We start from the raw sequence: 22,579 nt of genomic DNA, 5'->3' as shown, positions 1-22,579 counted from the left end.
CAGATAGACTGCTGGTCTCTTGAGATGGGGAGATGGATGCTGGGCATCTGCTTACTGCTTCCTGGTGTCATGATGGAGACGGAGAGGGGGAGCAGCAGAGAGGCAGATAAGAGCAGTGAGGAGCAGCTGGGCATAGGTGGAAGGAGGGCCATCAGTGCTTTCAGATTGCATTTCCTTCACCAAAAATCACTTTCACCTTCTCACACAGAAGGAGAAGCAACAGCGTGCCTCTTTGTTGCCTCCCTGTACTTTGAGGTGTTAGAGGTAGGACAACCATACAAAACACTTGTGGCCCCTCCTGCTGATCCTGGAGGTGGTGATGAAAATAGAGCAGCCCTGGCTCACAGAAGGGTGCTTGGAGCTCCTGCAAGCAGGGAGACAGAAAATGACAGGACAGTTCAAAGTAACAGGTATGTGTGATTTCTCCTGCCGGTGCTGCTTTTCTCTCACACAGCCCAATTAACAGGGGTCACAGAGCACTGATTAGCTGCCTTGGCGTTTTGTGAACATAAAGCAGTGAAAGAGCCAGGGTAAATGGGGGAGAGCAGATCAAATAGACACTTATCTCAGCACTCCTCCTGCCTGTCCCTGGCATTTGCCAGCCTAAGGGAAGAGTCTTTTCAGAAGAGGCCAATGCGGGACAGTGCTGTATCTGTGCTGGTATCTCAGCTGCTTTTCTGCCTTCTCTCAGTAAAATAACAAACAAGTCACCCCCAGTAGCTATGTCATGTGTGGGGTGGTTGCTAGATAAAAGCCAAATCACAGGAGCTGCATTGACCATAGGCAGCTGGGGAAGATCAGAGCATGGCCTTGTGCCACACAGGCATGCACGATGAGTTCAGTCCCTACAGCTGGTGCCTCCTTTTGGAGGGTGGACTTGCAGCCTCCTGTTCCTTGTGTGATGGAAAAGGGGTGGAAGGCAGCACATAACAGCTCACAGCAGGTAAAAAGGCATCTCCATCTAATTCAAGAGTTGGTGAGTGTGGTCTGGTAGTGCTAAAGAGCACAAGCTGGAAACTTTTTTCCACCGTGGCTGGGGGGAGAAGTCTACACTTGGACTGAGAACCTCCTGGAGGTTCTGGACCTGGAACCTGCCTAAAGGGTGGGCAGCTGTGGTAACCTTGTGGCTTCCCCTTCTTGCTTCATGCTCTTCCTTTTTTGGGGGGTAGCAAAGTAACACTCCCACTTCAGCTGTCATACCCAGGTTAAGTGGCTGCACTTGCTTCTGTCAAGCCAGCACATGCTCCTGCGGTGTGATCCCTTATTAGACTAGACAGCCCACATCAGCTCTCCATTCTCTCAGCCTCCCTGGAGACACTGCCTCGCTCCATAGCTGTTCCTATTCTGCTTCTCTGTGGGATACAGCATATCTGCCAGCTCCCCTTCCAGCTTCCCCAGTTTTTATTGTATGGAAGATCACTCGAGGTAAGATGGAGGAAGACAGAGGGAGCAGGAGTGGAGTATTCTTAGCTGATGACAGCTTTGGCTTTGCTTAGCTGATTTTTTCCCCCCTCTCCTAAACATGAACACTTCAGGAGTTTAGCTGGGAAGGCAATGAATTCCCTGGCATCTAACCATGTAAATTAGATTTCCTTAGCAAGATGAAGCAGCCCTTCTGCTGGAGAAACTCCTGTCCTGACTTCATGTTGTCATGTTGGAGGAGAGGTCCAGAAGCCTGATGTCTTCTCTAAGCATCTCTTCGGCATATTCTTGGGGGTGGTCTCGGTGCCACAGTTGAGCTCTGGAAACAGCTTATGGGGTGGACAAGTGAGGGGCAGGGAACAGGAATTGCTAGGGTGCTGAAATTACTCTGCTGTCCTTTACCTCTGTGGAAGACTTGGGTGGATCTTTCATGGATGTGGAAACCTCTATCACTCATGTTTCAGACTGCCAAATCCAGGAGTTAGACCAGACTACTTTAGAGAAGGGCTACGGCTACATGAACATTTACTAACCAGTTTTGGGTGTTTTTTTGTCCTTATGCTTTGAAACAAAACCGTGGTTGTAGTGTAGCAAGGATGTCTTCCCCTGTTCAGCAACAGTGAAAACAAAGGTCATTGTCACGCTCAGTGCTATCCACCCCTTGACTCTTCAGGTGTCTTTTTCCTCCCCTTGCCTCCCAGTGCTCCTGATGGCCACACAGGTAAGTCACAGAATTACTTGAGGTTTGGGCAATGTCTGCATTCAGAAAAGTAGTTCTAGCTAGCAGTGAAAGACAAGAGGCAGGCCTGTACGTGCTTGGTGATGGTCTTGCACTCCAGCAATCTCTGCTGTCTTTCTGACTCTAGGAAGAGAGACTTCACTCTGGAGCTTGGATCAGTCCAGTTAGATTGTATCCCTCTCCCCCCTCCCCATTTTGTGGTCTGTTTCAGGGTCCGTTCATGTCAGCTATCCTCCTTTTGTTCACAGCCACTTGTAGGGCAGCTGGTTTTCTCCAGGCATGAATCAAAAGAGAGAGGGCACTGAAAAGCAGGATGAGCCTGGGTGTTTGTTTCCTCCGTCACAAGGGCTTTGCCAGGGATGGACCTTGTTGAGGTCTGTCACCAGTTTGGTGTGGCCAGGAGTTACTACTTCGCTTGAGAGTGTTCCTGGCTGGAGTTCGTGAAGTCTGTCCACACCAGTGGTGCAGAACAGTGGTGTGGTTAATGGCGCTGCTAGCTGAATTGGAAACAAAATGTGGTTGTTAAAGCTTAAGGTCATGATTCCTGCATCTCGAGCTTCTTGGTCATTTTGCTCTGCCACAGTGGAGTGTTTTGAGGAGAGACTCTTCAAGGTGTTTGTTGCCCTTGAGCCTTTGCTAGTCTGAATGCCCTGCTGACAAGTTGGCTCATGGTCTGAGGAATGTGTGCTTTCTGTTGGCTTGCACACCTGAGCGAGCAGCACACGGAGGGCTTGGAAGGAAATGGGGAATATACCCACCCGGCCCTTTTCTCCCCCTGAAGGATGGGTTAGTATCTTTTTTTCCCCTGCATCACGCCTGACTTAGTTTCTCGGTAGGGTAAATTGTTTGAAGGTGAAGTACAAGCTGGTCCATAAGGCTTCCTCCTCCACCTCAGATAAGAAAGCTCATTAATACAGTAAAAAAAAAAAAAAAGTCTCCATTGTTACATGAGAGCTCAAGGTCAGGCTGGTAGTAGTAACTCATATTGCTTCTAAGGTCAGCCTAAGCTTTCTCTTTCTGACAAGCCACGATAGATTGATCATGGGGGCCCTTACATTATTTTTTTTCCTTCTGAAATAGGCTTTGCTTCTCCTGACCCTGTTAATGATGTTTGACTGAGGTCATCCCAGCAAACCCTGAATCCTTCCCATTACCTTCTAGAGGGCTTGCCTTTGTGCCAAAGCATTGTATGCTTGTTAAGAATTAAGCTTTCCTGATCTCTGCTGTAGCAAAGAAGCTGTCTTCATTGGAGAGGGGAGAAATATCTTGAATGCCATCTGTCAGTTAATGCTCTCATTAACACCTGAGTGACTCCCAACACCAAGCTGGTGCCTTTTTGCCAATTCAAAACTTAAAAGGTGCCAGCCCATAAGGTGAAATATCTCCAGTCCATAAAATTAATTCCATGATAAAACATCTGTTCTGAGAAGACCTTGATTTTTTTTTGTTGTTTCTTTTAACTGGAGTGATCACAGAGGCAAAACCAGTTCTGTTGTATGCTGTGAATTAGATGCTTGAGAAGTCTTTTTTTTCATTTAGTACTGAGAACCTTGTAAAAGCAGCACTTGTGCTGGGTGGATGAGGAAATCCAAGTCTTTTTCAGCTTTTAAAGCTTTTGCCAGGCAAAAGTATCACCTCTATTATTTTTCTTACTGGTTAACTCTTTAAAAGGAACTGCGAGAGTAATTATATTCCTGTTTAAACAGTCTTTGAGGGAAACGCTGAGCTTCCCCAGTCTTATTTTCCACGGTCCTCCCACATACTACTCCTGGGCAGGAGGTGGAGGAGGTCTGTCGTTTTTCCTGCTCTCTGTTGTCCTCTGGTTTTGTCAGGGTTCTTGGTTTTAATCTCAAGTACAGAACAATATACAGTCTGGGATTAGACATAGGTCAGACTTGCCATTTTCCCAGCAGTTTTAGATCAAGAGCATTCCAGTATTTACTCTTCTGTTGCATTTTGTAAATTAAATGAAACAAGAGACTTAAAACATTGTCAACATGATAGATATTCTAGCTAGTAGGTCCAGGCAATGATTTGGCATCTGAACTTTCTGAAGGCTTATTTGTGTGTGCCAGCAGTATCTGAGCATTGCTGAAAGATTTTTGTCTCCAGTATTTCCAGCTCCTTACCCTAATGTTTCTTTTAATCCAGTATTTGCTCCTGTAGCGGGGGGAAAGGTGTGTGTGTGTGTGTGTGGGTGTTAGTTTTTTTTTAAGGAGAGTGGAGAGGGGGTACTCATAACAGAATTGGCAGCAATAGACCCGATAGGAAAGTGTGCTGTGACAGTAATTCCACACTCGGGCCATGGCACCCTGCCTGTGGGAAGTGCAGATTGACAAGGGGACTCTCTTAGTGAATCAGTGTTTGGTTTTGCTTTTGTTTGTTTGGCTTGATTTTGTTTACAGTTTCCCAGCCAAGATTTGATTTACTTTGGAGACTTTAAAACTAAAAGCACAAGTGGCTCTGCTTCCTTTGGGCATGAGGATAAAAAAAGTGTGTGTGTGTGTATGCGTAATTCCACCCCCAATGGCGCTGGGCTCACTTAGAAGGAATTTCACATTGAGTTTGCCCTACAGGGTGCCTGTGGGGCTGGGGTCTGTAGGTGCAGCTGTTCCCTTCCAAGTGTGCACACCAGAAGCTCCAACCAAATTTTTCCATATATCCCATCAACCCTGCAAAATATTCACCCTCTCTTCCAGAGGTCCCCAAAGGAGCCCGCCTGGGAAGCTGGGCAGAGTGACGAGCGCGCCTGGCCCCGCAGGATAACAGCCCAGGCGATGGGCAGGGTGCCTCTTCCGCAGGCAGGGGAAGCCAGGGCGCAGGCAGACTGCCGGATTGGGAGGATTGGGATCTGGGATCGCCAGGCGGGGGGAGGAGTCCTCAGCTCCCCTCTCCTGGAGCACAGAGAAACCTCCCTCTTTGGGAGGCAGCCGGGCAGCAGATGGCCGGGCTGCGGCGCTGAGCTCTCAGGGGGTGTATCATTTCTCTGACTGTTCTGGACGCGGATACCCATGTTGGAGAGGAGCCCCTCCTTCGGCTTGTCTTCTTTATGCCCTGATTTTTTTGCAGCTGCTCCTAAAGGTCACAGGCAACTTGAGCTGCAACCTGGCTGGTGCTCTTGTGGATTGTCTGCTGCTATTCCTCCCCTTTGACACCGATGTGCTAGGTTGCATCCTTCCCTGTGCCCCAGATTTCCTTTCGTGTATGTAGAGGTCCACAATGTATGATTAAAACTTCAAGCCACAGGTGCGATTCAGCTTTGACCTCCTTTCTAATCATTGCAGGAAAAGGTAGGGACCGCTGATAACGACACTGGGGTTTTAGAGCAAAGCCAGGGACAAGGCTAAGAACTGCATTGGGCTCACAAGAAATCACCTGCATCATCCATATGGGATGTACCACATAGAAACACATGTACTATTCCACCACTTCCCCCCTACAGCTGTCCAAATTGCTTTGTACATCGGGTGGCAACTGCAAAGTAAGCAGTGTTGTGACAAGCAAGGGAAAGTTTGTCTCAGTTTTCTGTGATATTAATGGTGCTAGTGAATTTGGGGTGGAAAGAAAGTCAGTGGGAAGGCTGAAGTTTTACAGTTGCAGAATACTCTGAGGTAACTTTTCTGAACTCTTGTAGGTGATTTCTGTAATACTTTTCCTTGGTTAATGAGCTGTATGGAAGAAGCTTGTGCTGTACAGCAGGGAGGAAGTAGAAGTGGTTGAGATGTGGTGACAGTCGTGGCCCATGGTCCCAGACTTTTTTGTAAATTGTTTCTAGGACCCCCAATGTACTTTCAGGAGAGGGTTGTTTTTCCTTTGGATACGTGTGTCCATGTACCAGTTCATCCTCCTTGGGAATACTCTGATTTGTAGAGAAAGGACGTTGCTGACCTAACATTGCCTCTGTTGGTTGAGTGTTTTTACACATCTCAGTGATGCTGAGAACCTCAGGAGAAGAGATACATCTGTCTCAGCTCAGTGATCTCCTTGCTGCCTTCTTCCCACCTACAAAAGGGGTTTTGGAGGTTCTTAACTGCAGCAGAGACTCTGTAGGACTTGCCACACCTGCAGGTGTATCACTGTCCTGTTAGTAAGCTTGAAAAAAGGGTGTTTGAGAGACTGCATCCAGGTCTTTCCACACCTGGACCCTGTCTGTCTGATTCTTGGGTTTGTATTTTATGGATAATGCTGAATGAACAGTTAGTCCTGAGCATTTCTGCTTTGTGTGGGGAAGAACTCCAAGGGCAGGGTTCTCACAGATTGCTGTGCTCCCTGCAGATTTTCTTCTCCAAACCAAGGGGGATGTTTCAGAAACCTTTTTCAAAGGGAATTTTAATAGAGACAGGCTAAGTGAGGCTAACCATAGGTGTGGCAGACAGGTTGAAGACGAGCACCTCAGATTTGTCTGGAGAAAAGAGGCCGGCCCCCATTAAGAGGGAAAATATAAATTGGGTAAGATTGAGAATGACTGGGAATGCCTTGAGACATCTGGTTCCCATCTCTGGTTCTCATTTCTATCGTTATTCAAAGCGACAAATGCACAGTAGCTGTCTTTGAAAATTGATGGGGGTAGGAACTCAAAGTACTTTTGAGAACAGAGCTTGTAATGTATCGAACACTGGGTGGATGACGGAAATTTCTAGTGTTAGCCACTTATGTGAAAGTCAAACTCAAACCAAATTGGTTAAGTCAACAGAGCCAGTCCCCAAGGGGAATGAGAGTTACATAGGCAGAGATTTCAGATGATCTTCTGGAATTGAAGGGCTTCCTGGATCAATTTTCTTTGAGAGCAGCCAGAATGGTAGAGCAAGATAAGTGAACTCATGCAACTGGTGCAAGTGTCTGCTCCATGCCTTTCCCTTTATTTAGTTAGGGGAAAAAAAAAAAAAAAAAAAAAAAAAAAACAGAAACATAGGAGTAGGTAAAACCCTGTTACTGTTTTTTTCAGTCAATTTTATTGGAAATAGCCAGAGCCTCTGTGTCAGATCTGATAAAATAATGTTCTGCCTTGAGCTCTGAGAGAGTTGAACAACTGACATCATGGGGCTGGAACTCAGATGCTCTCTGAGAGCTTACAGTCATTCCCCATCTGCAATGGACTAAGCATCCAAATACGGGTATTGCTTTCCTTTCAGGAAAGGATGTTCTCATCACTGTTTCTGTTCTGAAAGCTAGTCAGATCTGTCTGTCTTTTTTGTTTTTGTTTTAATCCAATGGCTTCAGTAAATATCTAACATTTAAGCAGTGTGTGATCAAATAGCACTTTTAAAGATAAAAAGTCTGTGAAGAGAATCCAGTGTCACACTTCTTTGAAGTCTTAGCTGGAGATTGGATTGGGTCTCGAGGTATATGAGGAAGACACTGTGGGAATGCAGAGCTACTTCAGGTGGGTGTACTGTGCACTGAATAGTTCGTTTTGAAAAAGGATAGTTGCTGTAGCTTTTACCCTAAAATTAGTACTTGAGGCAGCACAGAAATAATTTCATAAAACAGCCAGTCCTTTGTCGACTGAACTTCGTCAGCATAGGGGACTGTTTCAAGTTGCACTTGATTGCTTATATTGGTGGGGCAAAACAATGATACCTGGAAATACCAATGCGTTGCTCATGTCATGCAGAAAAGAGAAAACACCAGGCTGCAGAAGGCGCTCGATCCAGGTGCATTCAAGCATCTCCTGTTACATGCAACCGGAGGGCTGGTAACACTCATACCGTGAGAGGATTTGTCTCTGGGAGGTCAGCTTGCGTTTGACGTCAGAAAGCAGCAGACTGCTGGGGAGTGATCTGCAGGGTGGTAGCATCAACTTCTCTCCACTGAAGGAGGAAGGGGAATGCTGCCAGGTGGACATGGCTTGGGGAATCATGTGGCATCTGTTCCTTCGCTCTTGCAGTCACTGTCCAGTCATGGTCCTTGCAAAGGTGTCCGGTCTTCACCGAACATGTGAAGCCCCCAGCCTAATAGCTAACTTCTTGTTGACTTTTAATGATCTTTCTTCAGCTGGATTGCACTCCTCTGTCTCTTTGTTAAAAAATAATAGGTTTTGTAGTAGTTAGCAATTTCTCAGGCAAATGCAATTCTGTAGCACTGGCACGGTTCCATTAATCATATAGAGTAATCTGTTTGTGCCAAAAACCTATCAAGTTGAGCTGCCTTTTTGAGAGCTGGTGGGAATGTGTACCCAGTGGTGTTCTTGCTGGCATATGGACTTCCCGTGTGTGCAAGAATGACTGGGCCATGGAAGGGTCCCCCTTTGCTGTGCTTAGGGTACACAACTTGAGCAGGCTGTGAGAGAGCCTGGCAAGTCTCAGGACTCAAAGTGATATGGACTGATCTTAAGAAAGTTTTGTATTTAGGGACAGGTGGCCCTGCCAGCCCTTTTTCAGTCCCTCCTCTGAAATTTTCAGCAGTCGAAATAAGGACTTAAGTCTCATTAAAATATAAACAGGAGTTCTTTTAGCCTTAAGCAGCAATCTAACCTGTTAGATGGGGACGTTTACCCTCAATGCCAGATGAGGGTAAGAAATGTGCATTTCCTTGGGCTATATGATGAACTGCTGGGAACAAAAAGGAGGCTTAAAGTGGCCCAACTAGAAAATGAGCAAGATTGTTTTAGTAGCAATGTTTATGATAAAGCTTGAGTGTTCAGCTTGATCATCGGGGAGACTAGACTAGACTGAGCTGAATCCTGTTTGGGAGATAACACTCATGTTCGGAATGAGCCTTGTTGTGTTGCAGGGGTCCAGCCACATGCATTAACGGGACTGTGCAGATGTCCTGCTAGAGCCACTGGTGGAGGAACAGGCAGAAAGTGGCAGCACCTTTGGGTATGGAGGGAGAAGAGAATAGGGGCCACAACAGGAGTATGGGAAGCATACAGCAGCAAAGCCAGGAGGAGACGATCAGCTACGGAAAATTTCAAGGCTGAGTTGGCATTCTAGTTAGTTTGTTCTTTCAGCTTGGAAAGAAACAACAGTAGCAGAGTCCTGCAAGCTGTATGTGTATAGCCTGAAATCCCATGGTGTTGCAATGAAATTGCTGTGTTTTGGGAACCTGAGTTACAGAGCTGCACCTAACCATGGCTGCTGCGGGGCACAGTTTTCCTGTGTTAGCTGTCTCTGTGTTGTGCTTGTTCGAGTTGCTTGGTTGCACCAGGTGTTTCTGGCATGGCAAACTACAGTAAGTGTGTGGGACTTTGTTTCCTTGGCTAGATCCCAGACGTTTCACAGCTACCTGGAGGACATCATCAACTACCGCTGGGAGCTGGAGGAAGGGAAACCCAACCCCTTGCGGGAGTCCACCTTCCAGGAGCTGCCCCTGCGCACCCGGGTAGAGATCCTGCACCGCCTCTGTGACTACCGCCTTGATGCAGATGATGTCTTTGACCTCCTCAAGGTGCTTTGGGCAGCAGGGATGAGGGAAACTGTGTGGCCGCAAGAGCTGAGCCAGCTCAGATTTTCCTGGGAAGAGAAGGTTGATGCTACCAAGTGTATTTTAAGGCCTACTAATCGGTGGCAGTGCAGTGGGTCGGCAGCTCCCCATCTCCTCCCCTGCCTCGCAGAGGATGCGAGGCAAGCACTCAGGACTGCTCCTGGGGCCCTTGTCCTGTGTGGATATATTCATAACGTGGGGGCAACTAAGAAAATTGGCTTCATTGGCTGCTCTTCCTGCAAAGAGTGAATTTGGAGATGCTCCAGTGGTAATGGCAGGGCTGTGAGAGCCGAGACTGCCTTGCTGAGGGATGGTGTGAGATGAAAGGATGGGGTTGAAGTGTACTGGGGGAGCTGGGGGAAGGGTGGGGGTGGGGAGGGAGCTTCTCAGGGCTGTGTGTGACTGTCGCCAGCACTAATTAGACCTTCCCTGTCAGGAGCACCAGAGATGAAATGTTAAAATGAGAGAGGCCATTCAAATTAGAGATGCCAATCTAAATCCCTCCCTGGACAGGGAGCAAACGTCGCTTTCCCCCTGGAGTAACATTTTCCCAGCTCAACCCGGAGGAGCAGCTGTACTGCTGCTGTGGCATGGTGGGAGGGGAGGAGGGAGGGAGATATTTGTGGAGGGGTGTCATCATGTTTTGTGTGACAATGTGGCTGCTTTTCAACTTGTCACTGTCTGGCGGGGGGCTCCCGGCGGGCGCAGGGCTTGGATGCTGACAGCCTCCGCGTGGAGCCGCTGGGTGAGGACAGCAGTGGTGCCCTGTATTGGTACTTCTATGGCACGCGGATGTACAAGGAGGACCCGGTGCAGGGGAAAACCAACGGAGAGCTGGCTCCAGACAGGTAACAGCCCCCACACATTCCCCCCATGTCTGGGTGCAGGGGGTGACGGGGGGGTGGCACAGCCAGCCTGGCTGGAGGGGACTCCGCCTGACGGCTGTTGTGTTGGAGGGCAGCAGGGGGGAGCGTGCAGCATCTCCGGGGGGGCCTGGGAGAGGGCTGGGGCAGTGTGGGGCGAGACTGGAGTTGCCAAGCAGACTGCGAGCTGCCCCACGTCGTGCATTGTGTCAGAGCCAGCCTGCAGCCTTTGTGGCACCAGGAGAGCCTGCTGTGGGAGCGATGCTGCCTACCCCACTGCATTCCTCCCCGTCTGCCCTGCACCGTGCCGGCGGCTCCCAGATCAGGCTCCCAGCCAGTGGGAATCCCTCCTCTCCTCCCCTCCCTGTCCCGTTGCTGCTTGCTGCTCTGATTTAATCCCTCCTTTGGTTGGGTTCCTAGCAGCTGTTCTGATTTCCCTGCCCTTCTCCCATCCTGCCAGCCACAGTTCCTTTGCTCAGCAGATATTTCATGGTGGTTTTGCCATTTCGCAGGGGATGTGGGGGCCCGACAAACACCCCAAATGTTCCTGGGAAAACGGGCAAGAGACGAGGGCGACCCCCAAAGCGGAAAAAACTAATGGAGGAAAATCTGCTGAGGTATGGAAAGGTTGTTCCTGCAATAGATGTAAAATGCATATGTTCCCAGAGGGAAGTATAATGTACTTCTGGGGTTCCCCCAATAAGTATGTATATACCATGCAGCCATAATTTCAATGCATCTCTGAAGTGAAGCAAGCTCAGACTTGGTGGATGCTTTGATAGCTCTCCAAAGAAAATTCTGACTGAGCTGGAAGCCAAGTTTGGTGAAACAGTGGGTATCACTCTTCCAACCACCTCACTTCAGATGTAGTTCCTCCTTGCAGTGCTAGGGGATGTGTGTCTGATAAAGAATGCTTGAAGCCAAAACTCCTGGCCACTTGAGCGAGTATAGATTTTGGGATGCTTCCTCTAAGAATTTAAATACTGTCCTTGCCAAACTCCAGCCTGGACCCTTTACTTCACAAAATTTTAAGAAGCTCTGATAAATATTTATGTGAAAATATATCTCGAACGTGTGTTCTGTATGGTGTTTTTTTCATGGTTTTGCTGTGCATTGAATAGTTGCTGTGTCCCCCATTCTTCTCCTCAGAAGCAGCTGCATTTCAGTGATGTGAAGTAATGTATTTATTGTATCACTTCTCTTTCTTTTTTGGTAGGGAGAAGGCAGAAGAGAACTTGCTAATCCATGAGACTCAGATAAGAAATGGTAAAGAGATTTCGCGGGGTCAGGGTTGATACAAGCAGCTAACATGGCTCTTAAATTATCAATGCCCAGAGAGATGCCTTCCTCAGGAATGGGAGAGTCTTTCTGCCGGTGGCTGGGACAGAGTTTGGAAGGAGGGGTTGGCATTACAGAGTGCCTTCCAGCTGGGAGCCTGGGCACCTGCAGGCTTCCTGTCTTATTGTGAATTAGTTTGGGATGAAGAAACCTAACCTATTGGGTTACACCAGGCCTTGGGGGCCCACCTACTCGCTGAAGTTGATGGAAATAGGCTGTGAACGGCTCTTGCTCTTACGGCAATGAGGTGAATGCAAGCCCCTGTTTGTAGCAGGTGTGTTTTTTCCGACTGGGAAGAGAGTGGTGTCAGTGATGCCAAGAGAGGGAAGGAAGAACCTTTTTCATTATCCTTACCATTGGTTGGGTGGCTGAGCTCAGTAAATGATGCCTTGGGGATACCCACCTAAGGGTTAACAAGACAAGCAGAATAAGCGAGTTGGCAACATAATGTGAAAGTGAGTTCAAGGGAGCTGGGACTCATTTGTCATACATGTGGATCCATTGGCTTCCATATAACCCAGGGGCTCAGCCTGCTTGTTGCCCCACAATAAAAGGCGAGGGTGGCATTGTCTTTCCTATGCCTCCTTCCTTCACCCTTTGTCTTCAGATTTCCTGGTGGCTGCTCCTGAGCAGGGTGGCAGAGCTGGAGCGATGCGCATGACGCGATGGGGGTTTTATCACATCATTGTCTTCCAGCAGATTGTGTCACTTCAGAGTAATCTTCTGGTGGCACAAAGCAGTGCTTCAGTCCTGGCTGCTATTGAAACAAGTCCCCCATTAGGCAGCTGGCAAGGGAAGGGTAAACAAGGCTGCAGGCTCTGGGGGCATTGTGCAGGTAAGCTCCCTGCTGCGGGTGAGCAGGGGATGGCTTCGCCTAGCCAGGGCAGCAGAAACCAGCACATGGTTGATCCTTCACCACCTCGGTTACCAGTCCCCAGTGCATTAATTTGAGCTGAAGCCAAGGGTGGGTTAAGCTGTAGGCTGGCCTGTGACCTGAGGCTAGCACACGCTCACTTTGTGCCACTGCTGTGGCAGGGAGGTTTCTGACAGAGGGCAGGTGGCTGGAAGGAGGTTGCAGCTTTCCAGTCGTCCTGGGGCAACCTGATAGCTTGCATGCCAGAGCCACTGGCAGCTCATGGCTACAAAAGGGCCCAGAGTTGGGTTCAGAGAGAAAGGGGTTTTGTTTTTTGCTTCTGTATTTTTTTCATAGTTAATTTGCTTGAAAATGCGGTGAGAAGCTGCATGACATCTGCCAGTAGGGGTGTGACATTGCTTTCTTTCCAGTAGCCAGTGGTTAGCTCTGGAAAAGTCCAGAGGGAGCTGAGAACCACTCAGTCTTGAAGGGGTTTGAACCAACGTCTTCCCCCTCCCCAAAACTGGCCCACAACCTTTTCTGCTTAGAGAGAATCCCAGGGCAAAAGCATGCAAGTTGCAACCCTTGAGGCTTCTCTGCTCTGTGCAAACATTTACAGAGCAGGAACCACATTCCCCCTGTCCAGATGGGTGTTCCAACCACCATGCAAGAGAGTCTTTCCTCTGCAATTAATATTCAAATGTTTCACACAAGGCGGAATAGCTCAGAGTGTCTTGGTAGTTGGGACATGCTTCAGAGCAGTGGGTGATCTGCTTCAGATCCCACTCTGGATCAAGCAGGGATGGAATGTGAACTTTTGGAACTTCCCCCTCATCTGGCAGCCCGATGAACCCCCTCTTTCACTTCCTCTTCTGTTCTTTCAAGTGCCTGCAAACAAAATGATTCGTTAGGGAGAATGGGAGGATTTATTCACCGCAGCAAAGGTTTGCAATGCTACCAAAAAAAAAAAAAAACAAAAACCCCAACAACAAAAAAAAAAACCAGAAAAAAATGTGCTTGTTTCAAATAACGTTAATTTTTAATGGTTTTATTCTGCTGCCAGACTAAACCAGACATTTATATTGCCTTATGTATGTCCTGCTCTGGCTGACAGCCTCCATTACAAGAAACAAACTAAATCCTTTTCTCTGGTCCATCATAACTGGAACGGAGGCTTGCTACAGGGATGTCATACTACCTGTGTGTTGCAAAGTGCCACCGTTATTTCTTCACCTGTGTACTTCCTTTGTATCTTGGCATCAGTTTCAGTGTCTGTAGGGGAGGGCAGTGCTTCTGGTGGATGAAGAGAGCTTTGGGTCTGTAGCAAAGAGCATGTTTCCCATAACAGTGGCCATTGGCAATATTTTTTGCTCTTCCTGAACCCTGAGGAGGAATAAAGAGAAGTTGTTAGTCATAACTGCTGTGGAGATAACATCTTTCATGTTGTTGAAGGGTCCCAAGGGCCTGGCCGTGGGACATGGTGGCTGCTGTGTCAGACGGAAGAGGAGTGGAGGCAGGTCACAGAGAGCTTCAGAGAGAGGACTTCCCTTAGAGAGCGGCAGCTCTACAAACTCCTGAGTGAAGACTTCCTGCCGGAGATCTGCAACATGATTGCACAGAAGGTGAGGAGACATGATATCCTGTTTACCTCTCTTTGACCGCTTCCAAGAGCATGGACGTTTGCTGACTGAAGGAGAGCTAAACCCAGGCAGCCTGTCACCCCATCCTGCTCCCCCCACCTCCGACCTGCAAGTGTCGTGGATGCAGGGGCTGTTCAGCTTGTGTACGGGGAGCAAGGCTCTCCCCGTGGAGTGGCAGGGCTACAGTCGATACTTAAGGATCTGGTTCATGATTGTATGGCAGCATAGGTAGGATGGCTGAAGGGGTTACTGTCTTCAGCCGTGTTCCGTGTCCCTTTTCTGCTAGCGGGGAATCTCTGTCTGCTTTTGAACTGCTGCGATTTACAGCCTAGCTTTTCTATGCAAACTGCCTGTGATTCCACTTTTACTGCCATTTCTCAGCGGTCTCTGCTGAAGGGGCTGATGGCTGCTTTAGCTGTCCTAGCTAAGTCTGCTTGAGCTGGTGTGTCAGAGCCCTGAAACTCCGAAGGGCATTGTCCATCAACTGAATGTTTTCAGGTGAGACAGATTTGCAACGTGATCATTTGGCTAGATGGCTTTGTAAAATGGGCTCTGCAGTCAGCACGATGTTCTTGGACTGAGTTCAGTGTGCTTGTTTGCTACCCTTGTAAAGCTAATAGGGATTTCATGGTCACTTCTAGCCCCCAGAGTTTCTCCTGCCAGTATCACCAATGTGCCCTAATTTCCTCCACTCTCTTTTTCCTTCCCTCAATTCTCGACCCTGTTTCAGGAGAAGCGTCTGCAGCGGACAGAGTTTTCTCCCAGGTGGATGTCTGACCATCAGCCCATCAAACCAATCAAGCAGGAGGTGAGGGGGGGTGCGAGGGGGAGGATGACAGAGGGAGGCGAGAGCAGATGCCTCCTGGGGGAAAAAATAAACCGCAGCATCGCTATTCAGTGGGAAGGAGTCGTTTGAAAGTGTTTGTGCTGAAAGAGAGATGGGTGGTAATGCCCGTCAAAGGCAGGCTGACACTCGGGGTTTCTATGGCGAGCAAGGAGGTGCTGCCCTCTGGATCGCAGAGGTAACCGGCCTCGCCGCAGACCCCGGTGCAGCTGCATATGGAAATCTGCGCTCAGTCTGGGGAATTCCACTTCAATGAAAGTGCTGGCACATTCGAGGCAGTTCAAAGAAAAGTTGAAGAAGGATGAGAGGGCTAGAAGAACCGGCTTACAAAGGGAAATGACAGAAATTCAGCCAAGGGGAAAACGTGAGGCTGCAAACACATGAGGGTGTAGATAGTGCAGAGGGAGAGAAGAATGACTGATGCAGTGCAGAGCAGAGCTAGGAGGGGGTCAGCTGGAATTGGAAGTCACAATTTAGACTGCTTAAAGAAATGCTTATCAAACTGCAGCCTTGTCGGCTGAAATGGCTCTTTCCGCACCTCTTCACCTTCATCTCCTCTCCACCCCATCAGCGTAACCGTGCTGCTGCTTGCGGGTCTGTGCAGTGAACCGGACCCAGGAAAATGACTGGTGTTAAATATAACCTTTTTATTTGGTCAGGGTTATTTTTGATGTAGATCAGCTTTCCAATCCAGTCCACCACGCAGCCCCCAACAGTCATGCTGGCACAGCCAGGGACATGGTACGGTGGAGATGGGGGGTCTTTGAACTGGCGACTGCTACCTAAAGCAATCGGTCAGGCAACATGGGATTAGCTTTGGAGGAAAAAATTGGCTTGATTCTATCAGGCTGTAGCGTAATCTCTTGCTGTAGATGTAACGAAAACGTAGTTACCTGGTGTTTTGTCAAACCCTGGGAAATTAAACTGCAGGGAATATTCCACGTGAGCCAGGGTCAGGGGTTCCCGCAAAACAAAGGAGAAAGTACAGTTCCCCACAATAAATACAATTACTTAGAACAGATAAATAAAAGGAAGGAAGAACCTCTCATCATGCTGCAGATAAAAGCCTGCTGAGAGGAAAATAAGACCCCAGTGATGGTCAGTTTGGGGCCAGAATTGCTCTCTGCAAAGCCCACCATGCAGGAAGCGCAGGGACACGTGTTTGTTCACAGGCAGCAGAAATCCCAGAGGAGGAGGGGAGTGGGAAACACATGGAGCCTGAATGATGCTAATCAGTACCGCAGGTGCTCCAGGTCTGTGGCAGCAGAGGGCTGTTAATTGCTGCCTGTGGGCCAGTGAAAGGTTTCCAGCGAGCTGGGGGCCCTCCCAGCACCCGCTGCGCCAGGGCATGGGGAGCCAGGCAGTGGAGGGTGGCAATGCTGGCGGCGCTGGCTCCCCAGCAGGACCTGGCAGTCGTCCTGCCACAGGGGAGCCAGGGAAGGTGCCAGCAAGTCTGATGGCTTGTTTGCCAAGAGGGGTGGGCAACAGGCAAGTCTGGGGGAGGAAAGCCCCAGCTCAGTGCAGGGGTGACCCCTTCCTTCCGACTCCACGAGCTGGATGCTGGATGCTGCTTTGGTCCGAGATATAACTGCTCCGTAGGCTCCTAATCCTGTGGGGGATTTCTTAACAGGTGGTTCAGATTAGCTCCTCATTAAAGAGCCGCCTGAGCAGCACCCTCATTAGGGCAGTGCTGCGGAAACCGGAGCAGGGAAGTTTTGGAGGACAAGGGGCCAGGGCACCCAGGGCACCCGTGTCTCCTGGCCTTCTGCCCCTGAAGTCTGATACCCACTGTCTGGAAAGCGAGGCAGAAGGCAGAAGTTTGGCCCTTTCAGGGTCTAGGGCAGGGGGGAGGGGGGAGGCAGTGATGTTGTGTCCTGGAGTGCTCTCTGGCGGAGGGAAGGAGGCGGTGATGGCGTGGACGGAGAGGAGAGGGGTGGGTTTTATCCTCCAAGTGGGGAGGAAGCTGGAGAAACGTCCCTTTGCCACCTCTTCAGTCAGGAAGAAAGTTTATCTTGTGTTGGGTTCTTGTTTTTATCTTTCCTGTAGGTGTCTGCTTCCACCTCATGTAGTAGGAGTTGACTTGTTTGTGTTTGCTTGTTTTCATAACCCTCGGTTGAGCGCGCTCATCCCCAGCGGGCTTTAAGAGGGACAGAGGTCCCTCTGAAAATAAGGCTGTTTCTGTGTCTGGCATGGATGGAGCAGCCTGTGCCGGCACTGCTGCTGCCCTGCACTGCTGAAGGGAGCAAGTGCAGCTGTGGTTGTCTGTGGCAGTCCTTGGTGCTCGCTATACTGCGTTTGGGATTTCTGATTTTCCCTTCTATTCCTAGATCTGCTGGGATGATTTCATTTCCTTTACTTAAAATTGTCCTGTTCTTTGTCGATGCCGTATTTGTGGTGGGTTGATTTGGAACGTGCTATGGATTCTGTGTTGCGCCATTACAGTTTGGGGTGCTGAATGCACCCTGCAGGCTTGGAGAGGTCCTGGTGTGAACACTGCAGCTTGGATGTTGTGTTCATGTTTCCATAGGACATGAATGGTGGAAGCTGTATGAATCCAGGGAAAGGGAATGTCTGACCTGTGTACCGACAATCGAAGAAATTAGTGTGGCACGCCAGGATGGCTTAGGTCTACTGGCTGGAGAATCTAAAGGCTGATGGTCACATCCTCAATAAAATATCTTGGTGTACCAACTTCTGGTGGCTGGTTCGTGCTCACCTCTTTCTCTTCTAATTGCTGCAGAACTGGACTTCTTTGGTTCCTACAGCAATTTAAAGATTGGTCAAGAAAGCTAGTGGGACACTGTTTGATGATGGTCAGAATCAGGCCTGAAATTGTTTGCAGTGCATGAGCAGAAAATTGGATGATAGAGCAGTTGAGAAAGGGATATGAAAAGAATCAAAAGTGGAAATGTAGAATCCGATTCTGTAGGTTCTTGAACTCTCGTACTTGGCATAGCAGTTTCAGTCCTGGGCATCCTGGTGTTTGAATATTGATCAATTGGAGGAAGGATCTGAGAGAGACAACAAGAATGATTAGGGAGCTGAAAGGATTTCTTTATAAGGAAACATCTAACCTAATTGCAGAAACATGGGCATTTCATGTAAGTTTCTGAGGAAGCCCATAAAAGCTGGAATGTGGCTGAAGAAGAGGGGAATTTATGTTCACCCAGAAAAGCATAACTGGAAATAACTGGGTGGCATGAGGGGGTGAGAAATAAACTTTAGGCTGAATGTGAGGAGAAGCTGGCTAACCTAAAGGCATGTGGGCTCACAGAACGGTCCTCCTTGGAAAGGGGTAGAAAAGTGAAGTACTAGGATTTGGCAAAGATCTAAAAAGGAAAAGAAGATAGACTGAGTTCCCTTGTGGTGAGATCTGTTTCACTTTAAAAGATCAGAATAGGGCTTTTCCCTGGCCAGTCTGTCCCTAAATGCAGGATATAGTCCTAATGTCGTCAAGACATCACCCTCTCTTGGACACTTCTCTGTGGCTGTCGGTAGTTGCAACATAATTCGCTTCATGTTGTTGCTGCTGGAGAGAGGGAGATAATACACAACACTGGTCTGCAGAGAGCTGCAGGGGGAGATTGCGGGGCAGTGCTGTGTAGAGGAAGGGGAGGCAGAGCAGGGGGAGTGAATGTGCAGTGCAACCAGACAGCGTTTCTAGGTATTTATCAAAACACCCCGAGGTTCCACTTCTAGGCAATGAAACAAGGACAAAATAGTAATCGTGGTGCCAGATTTTTTTCTGGGGATTAATAATGGGCCTGGAGAAGTTGATGGTCTGAGCAGCAGCCAAGGGACCCCAGCTGATTGCTAATCCTCAGGAAATGCCTTCTGCCTACGTAGTGGTTGCTGGTTATTCCCTGAAAATGAAGGTGGAGAAAACTGTATACACATTGTTCTTTCCTGGTTGATATTCCCAGCTGATAAGGCACGCTTATCTTGGTCTTGCAGAAGTCAAAGAGGTGAGAGTGGCTGGTGGTTGACCAATTCATTTGTCTTTATAATTAAATTAAGCTAAAAAAGGTAATTCCACACTGCCATATGCATACCTCACACTTCATTGGAGAAATTTCCTATCTTAAAAAGTAGTCCTTTCTGCTCACGATTCCAGCTTGGGGCTCTGCTACCTGGAAGGGGTAGAGGTGTTGTGTCAGGGTATCAACAGCCCATATCCTTTATGGGCAAATACAGAAGGCAGATACACGTGGTATGTCCCTGGCAGAGTCACAGCTTGTCTAACTCATCGCTTCTCCTTCCTTTGTCCCTGTATCAGTAGGACTTCATTGCTTGACAAATAACTTTCATTTACATGTTGCTTTTCATCTGAGAATTCATATGTAAAAATCCTTTTCCCCCCCTCTTTTTTTCCCCCCAGCCATTCATTGTAGGTATGCTTTAATACTTGCTCAAAGTAAACCTGCCTCTGCTCAGACTTCGACAAGCCAATGCTTTATAGTTTTTGGTGCACCATTCTGTTGCAGGTAAACCCGAATGTGCTGAGCTCAATGGAGAAGCAGAGGCGCAGAGAGGAAGAGGAGGAGCGCCAAATACTTATAGCAGTGCAGAAGAGGGAACAGGAACAGCTGCTAAAGGAGGAGAGGAAGAGAGAGATGGAGGAGAAGGTCAAAGCAGTGGAAGGTACATGTGACCAGTGTGAAACGGGTGGAAGCTTTCAAAGCCAAGATTGAGATCTTGAATTGAGAGCTGCCATTCACATTCCTGCCCTGTCAGACCTGCTAACAGGAATATCTTTTCTTGCACTTACCTTGGATAAACTGGTCTGACTGTAGCTGCTTTTCCTTTGTCTGTCTCTCTTGGTGTTGGTCGCTGTTCTCTGTTGCACCCTTCAACTGTGTCATCTTCCCCAAGTCATGCTTATTTTCTCCTTTGCTCCAGCTGTTCCTTTTTTTCCTGCTATTTGTGTTGTTCCTCAGTTCTCTTCTGTCTCCCCGTTTGCCTCCTGTGGCCTTTGTGTGCAGGATTAGCTGTCTTTGCTCTTCCTAAATAGCATTTGGTCCTTTTGGTCCAATGCAGAATGAAAGAAGGATCCCATTTAAGAAAGGGAAGGGCACAGCATTGGAGTAGAAAGAGTACCATTTTTATATTGTTACCAGCCTTATCAACTGGAAAACTAAAGATGAGGGGACCATGCTAAACAGAGCACCACGGGTGGCAACTTCAGGTGTTGGTCTTGGGTTTGTGTGGTTTTGACCTAAATGCTGTTTTAATCCATTTTGCAAGAAATAGCCATATTGGTTTTAGTAGGTGAGATCACGGCACAGACAGCAGGCGTTCAGCCAGTACATGTAGGCACTGGCATCTAAGAGCAGGCTCATTTCTGACCACCTCCTCTCTGGCAGCCTCCCTTACAGGGGTTCCTTTATCTGCTGCTTTTCACGCAGTGGCTGGCTGGGCTGTTGCAGTTCCAGGGAAAGGCCGAACATCTTCAGAAAATGGTGGTGGTGGTAATGTGTGGCAGTATCAGTATCGCGGATGCTTAAGTGAATAAAGAATCAGAAAAGGAAAAAATATTAAGTTCGTGCAAACGTTGTAAACTTTCCAAGATGAAACAGTCTGCTACCACATGTTTGGTAGCAGACCAGATGTTATCTAAGAATAGTTTCTTTTACCTGCTTACCTTTCTAACCTTTAGAAAATCCAATTACTTGCTTGGCCTTCATATATATTCCTGGTTGCCAGTTCTAGCTAATCCAGTGCTTTAAACTGAGAATCATCCAGCTTCCATATCTGCCACAGATATCTGTTTCACCTTGGCAAATTGCGTATTTGCTGTGCTTTATTTCTCCATCTGTATAGACAAAATTAATCTTGAAGTTCCAGAAGAGCTGCAAAGATACATGTACCTGGAAAAAGGTCTTGTTTTGGTATAAGCCATGTCTTTTTCTGAGTAAATGCAATTGTTACATCATCTGATGCAAAGGCACCAGAGTAGCTCAAAGAAACTGGCATGGGTTTGGGCACTAAACTGTTTTAACCCAATTTAGCATACATTCATGCTTTTCTTGGGCAGAGATGCTTTTATTTTGGTTTGTACAGTTTCTTTCAATTTAGTTTAAACTCATCCCTAGTCAGTTTAGGCTAAGTCAGGAGAAGTCTCCTTTTAAGCTGGTGCAAATGCTGTTTGGAAAGGTTATTTAAATGGCTGACTTGTTCAGTTAAATCACTGCAGTATTTTTCTACCCTAGAAACTGCAGCTATCCAGGTAAAACTGGCTTCTTAACCATCTTTCCTTATTGCCAAGCATATCTGCCATTAGCATTTACTTCCATGACAGTGGAAAGTGATTTGAAAATGAAGTCATTTGTTTTACTTGGTTCCGACTTGTTAAAACTGGACACCCATTGACAGAGATTTTAGAGTAACAAATATATTCTTGCATTTTGCAGTCCGCTTGGGATTTAACATTAATTTTGTAGGGTCTTTTGTCAAGGGGTGATGTGAAACACAGGGTGAAATATCTGTTCTCTGTTGAACTACAGCACTTCACCTGCTTCTTGGTTTTGGACCATATGCCTGTCTTTAGATCACATTCCTGTTTCCAGTCTGGGATTTCACTTCCCCCTACTCCAACACACACCCCAGGTAGCAAGCCTCCTGCTGAGCCCATCTGTACTTTCCTGAATTTATGAGTTAAAGCAGCTTTCTAGATTTCTGTCACAACAGCAGGTTAGAGTTTCCCAGATGCTGTTCCAACATTATCTCTTGCACATGTGACTTTCTAGCTGTTTGAGGTACTTTTTAGGGCATTGGTTAGATTTTGAAAGCTGCTGGGTAGGACTCAACCCAGGCCAAGAGCATGACAATGAGCTCTGCCAGTGATCTTTAACATGCTGTATTAATCACTTGCTGTGGTAGAAGGACCTGCCATTAATCCTGACTGAAGTCCAGTCTGGTACCAGGGTAGTGCTCCCCAATTCCTGTCTGTTTACCAAGTCAGATCCTTGGCAGGCCTGGATGGATTTCTAAAGAATGTATCGCCTTACCTCTTGGCTGCTGTTGCCATGAGATTTCCCTTTTGCAGCCCAAATCATCACCTCGTACCTCATGTTTTTCTCAGCTTTCTCACTTAGGCATCCATTACAATGTCATCTAAATGATGCTAATTTTATGAAAGAACCATGAAGTACTGAACTGTGCTTGGATGGACTCAGATAATCTCTGTTTACTGCAATTTGATGTTGGACTCCTCATCATTAAATGTTGTAATAGATGCTGTTAGATTCTGTAGGACATCTTAGATACAAGCCTTGTCCTCCCAACTTTCAATACTACCTAGATTCTTCTAACAGGAAATTTGGACTGTCTTTTGACATATATAGCCATGGACCTCCCTGGAAATACCCGCCCTTCTACCAGAGCTAGTGCTTATTGAGTCTTTCACGTTTTCCACAGATGGACCCTCTGCTAGAGGGTATTAGCCCAGTATCTCCC

At 47.7% G+C, this 22,579-nt stretch overlaps 1 protein-coding gene across 3 annotated transcripts in view; it reads left to right on the top strand.

The window, feature by feature from the left end:
* CECR2 (CECR2 histone acetyl-lysine reader) overlaps positions 1 to 22,579 on the top strand; it is a 98,501-nt gene that overhangs the window by 61,251 nt on the left and 14,671 nt on the right. For 2 of the 3 annotated variants that reach the window (XM_080391544.1, XM_080391546.1), the window contains exons 3-9: positions 9,367 to 9,550; positions 10,295 to 10,434; positions 10,962 to 11,066; positions 11,666 to 11,715; positions 14,093 to 14,262; positions 15,011 to 15,088; positions 19,609 to 19,765. In XM_080391544.1, coding sequence (XP_080247670.1) covers positions 9,367 to 9,550; positions 10,295 to 10,434; positions 10,962 to 11,066; positions 11,666 to 11,715; positions 14,093 to 14,262; positions 15,011 to 15,088; positions 19,609 to 19,765 — 884 coding nt within the window. The remainder of the gene's footprint in view (positions 1 to 9,366; positions 9,551 to 10,294; positions 10,435 to 10,961; positions 11,067 to 11,665; positions 11,716 to 14,092; positions 14,263 to 15,010; positions 15,089 to 19,608; positions 19,766 to 22,579) is intronic. The other variant, XM_080391545.1, reaches the window with a different exon arrangement.

This window comes from Falco punctatus (genome assembly GCF_963210335.1).
Source record: "Falco punctatus genome assembly, chromosome: 6".
Classification (NCBI taxonomy): Eukaryota; Metazoa; Chordata; class Aves; order Falconiformes; family Falconidae; genus Falco; species Falco punctatus.
The sequence above is the reverse complement of the archived record's forward strand: the minus strand, read 5'-3'. Positions and strand labels throughout refer to the sequence as shown.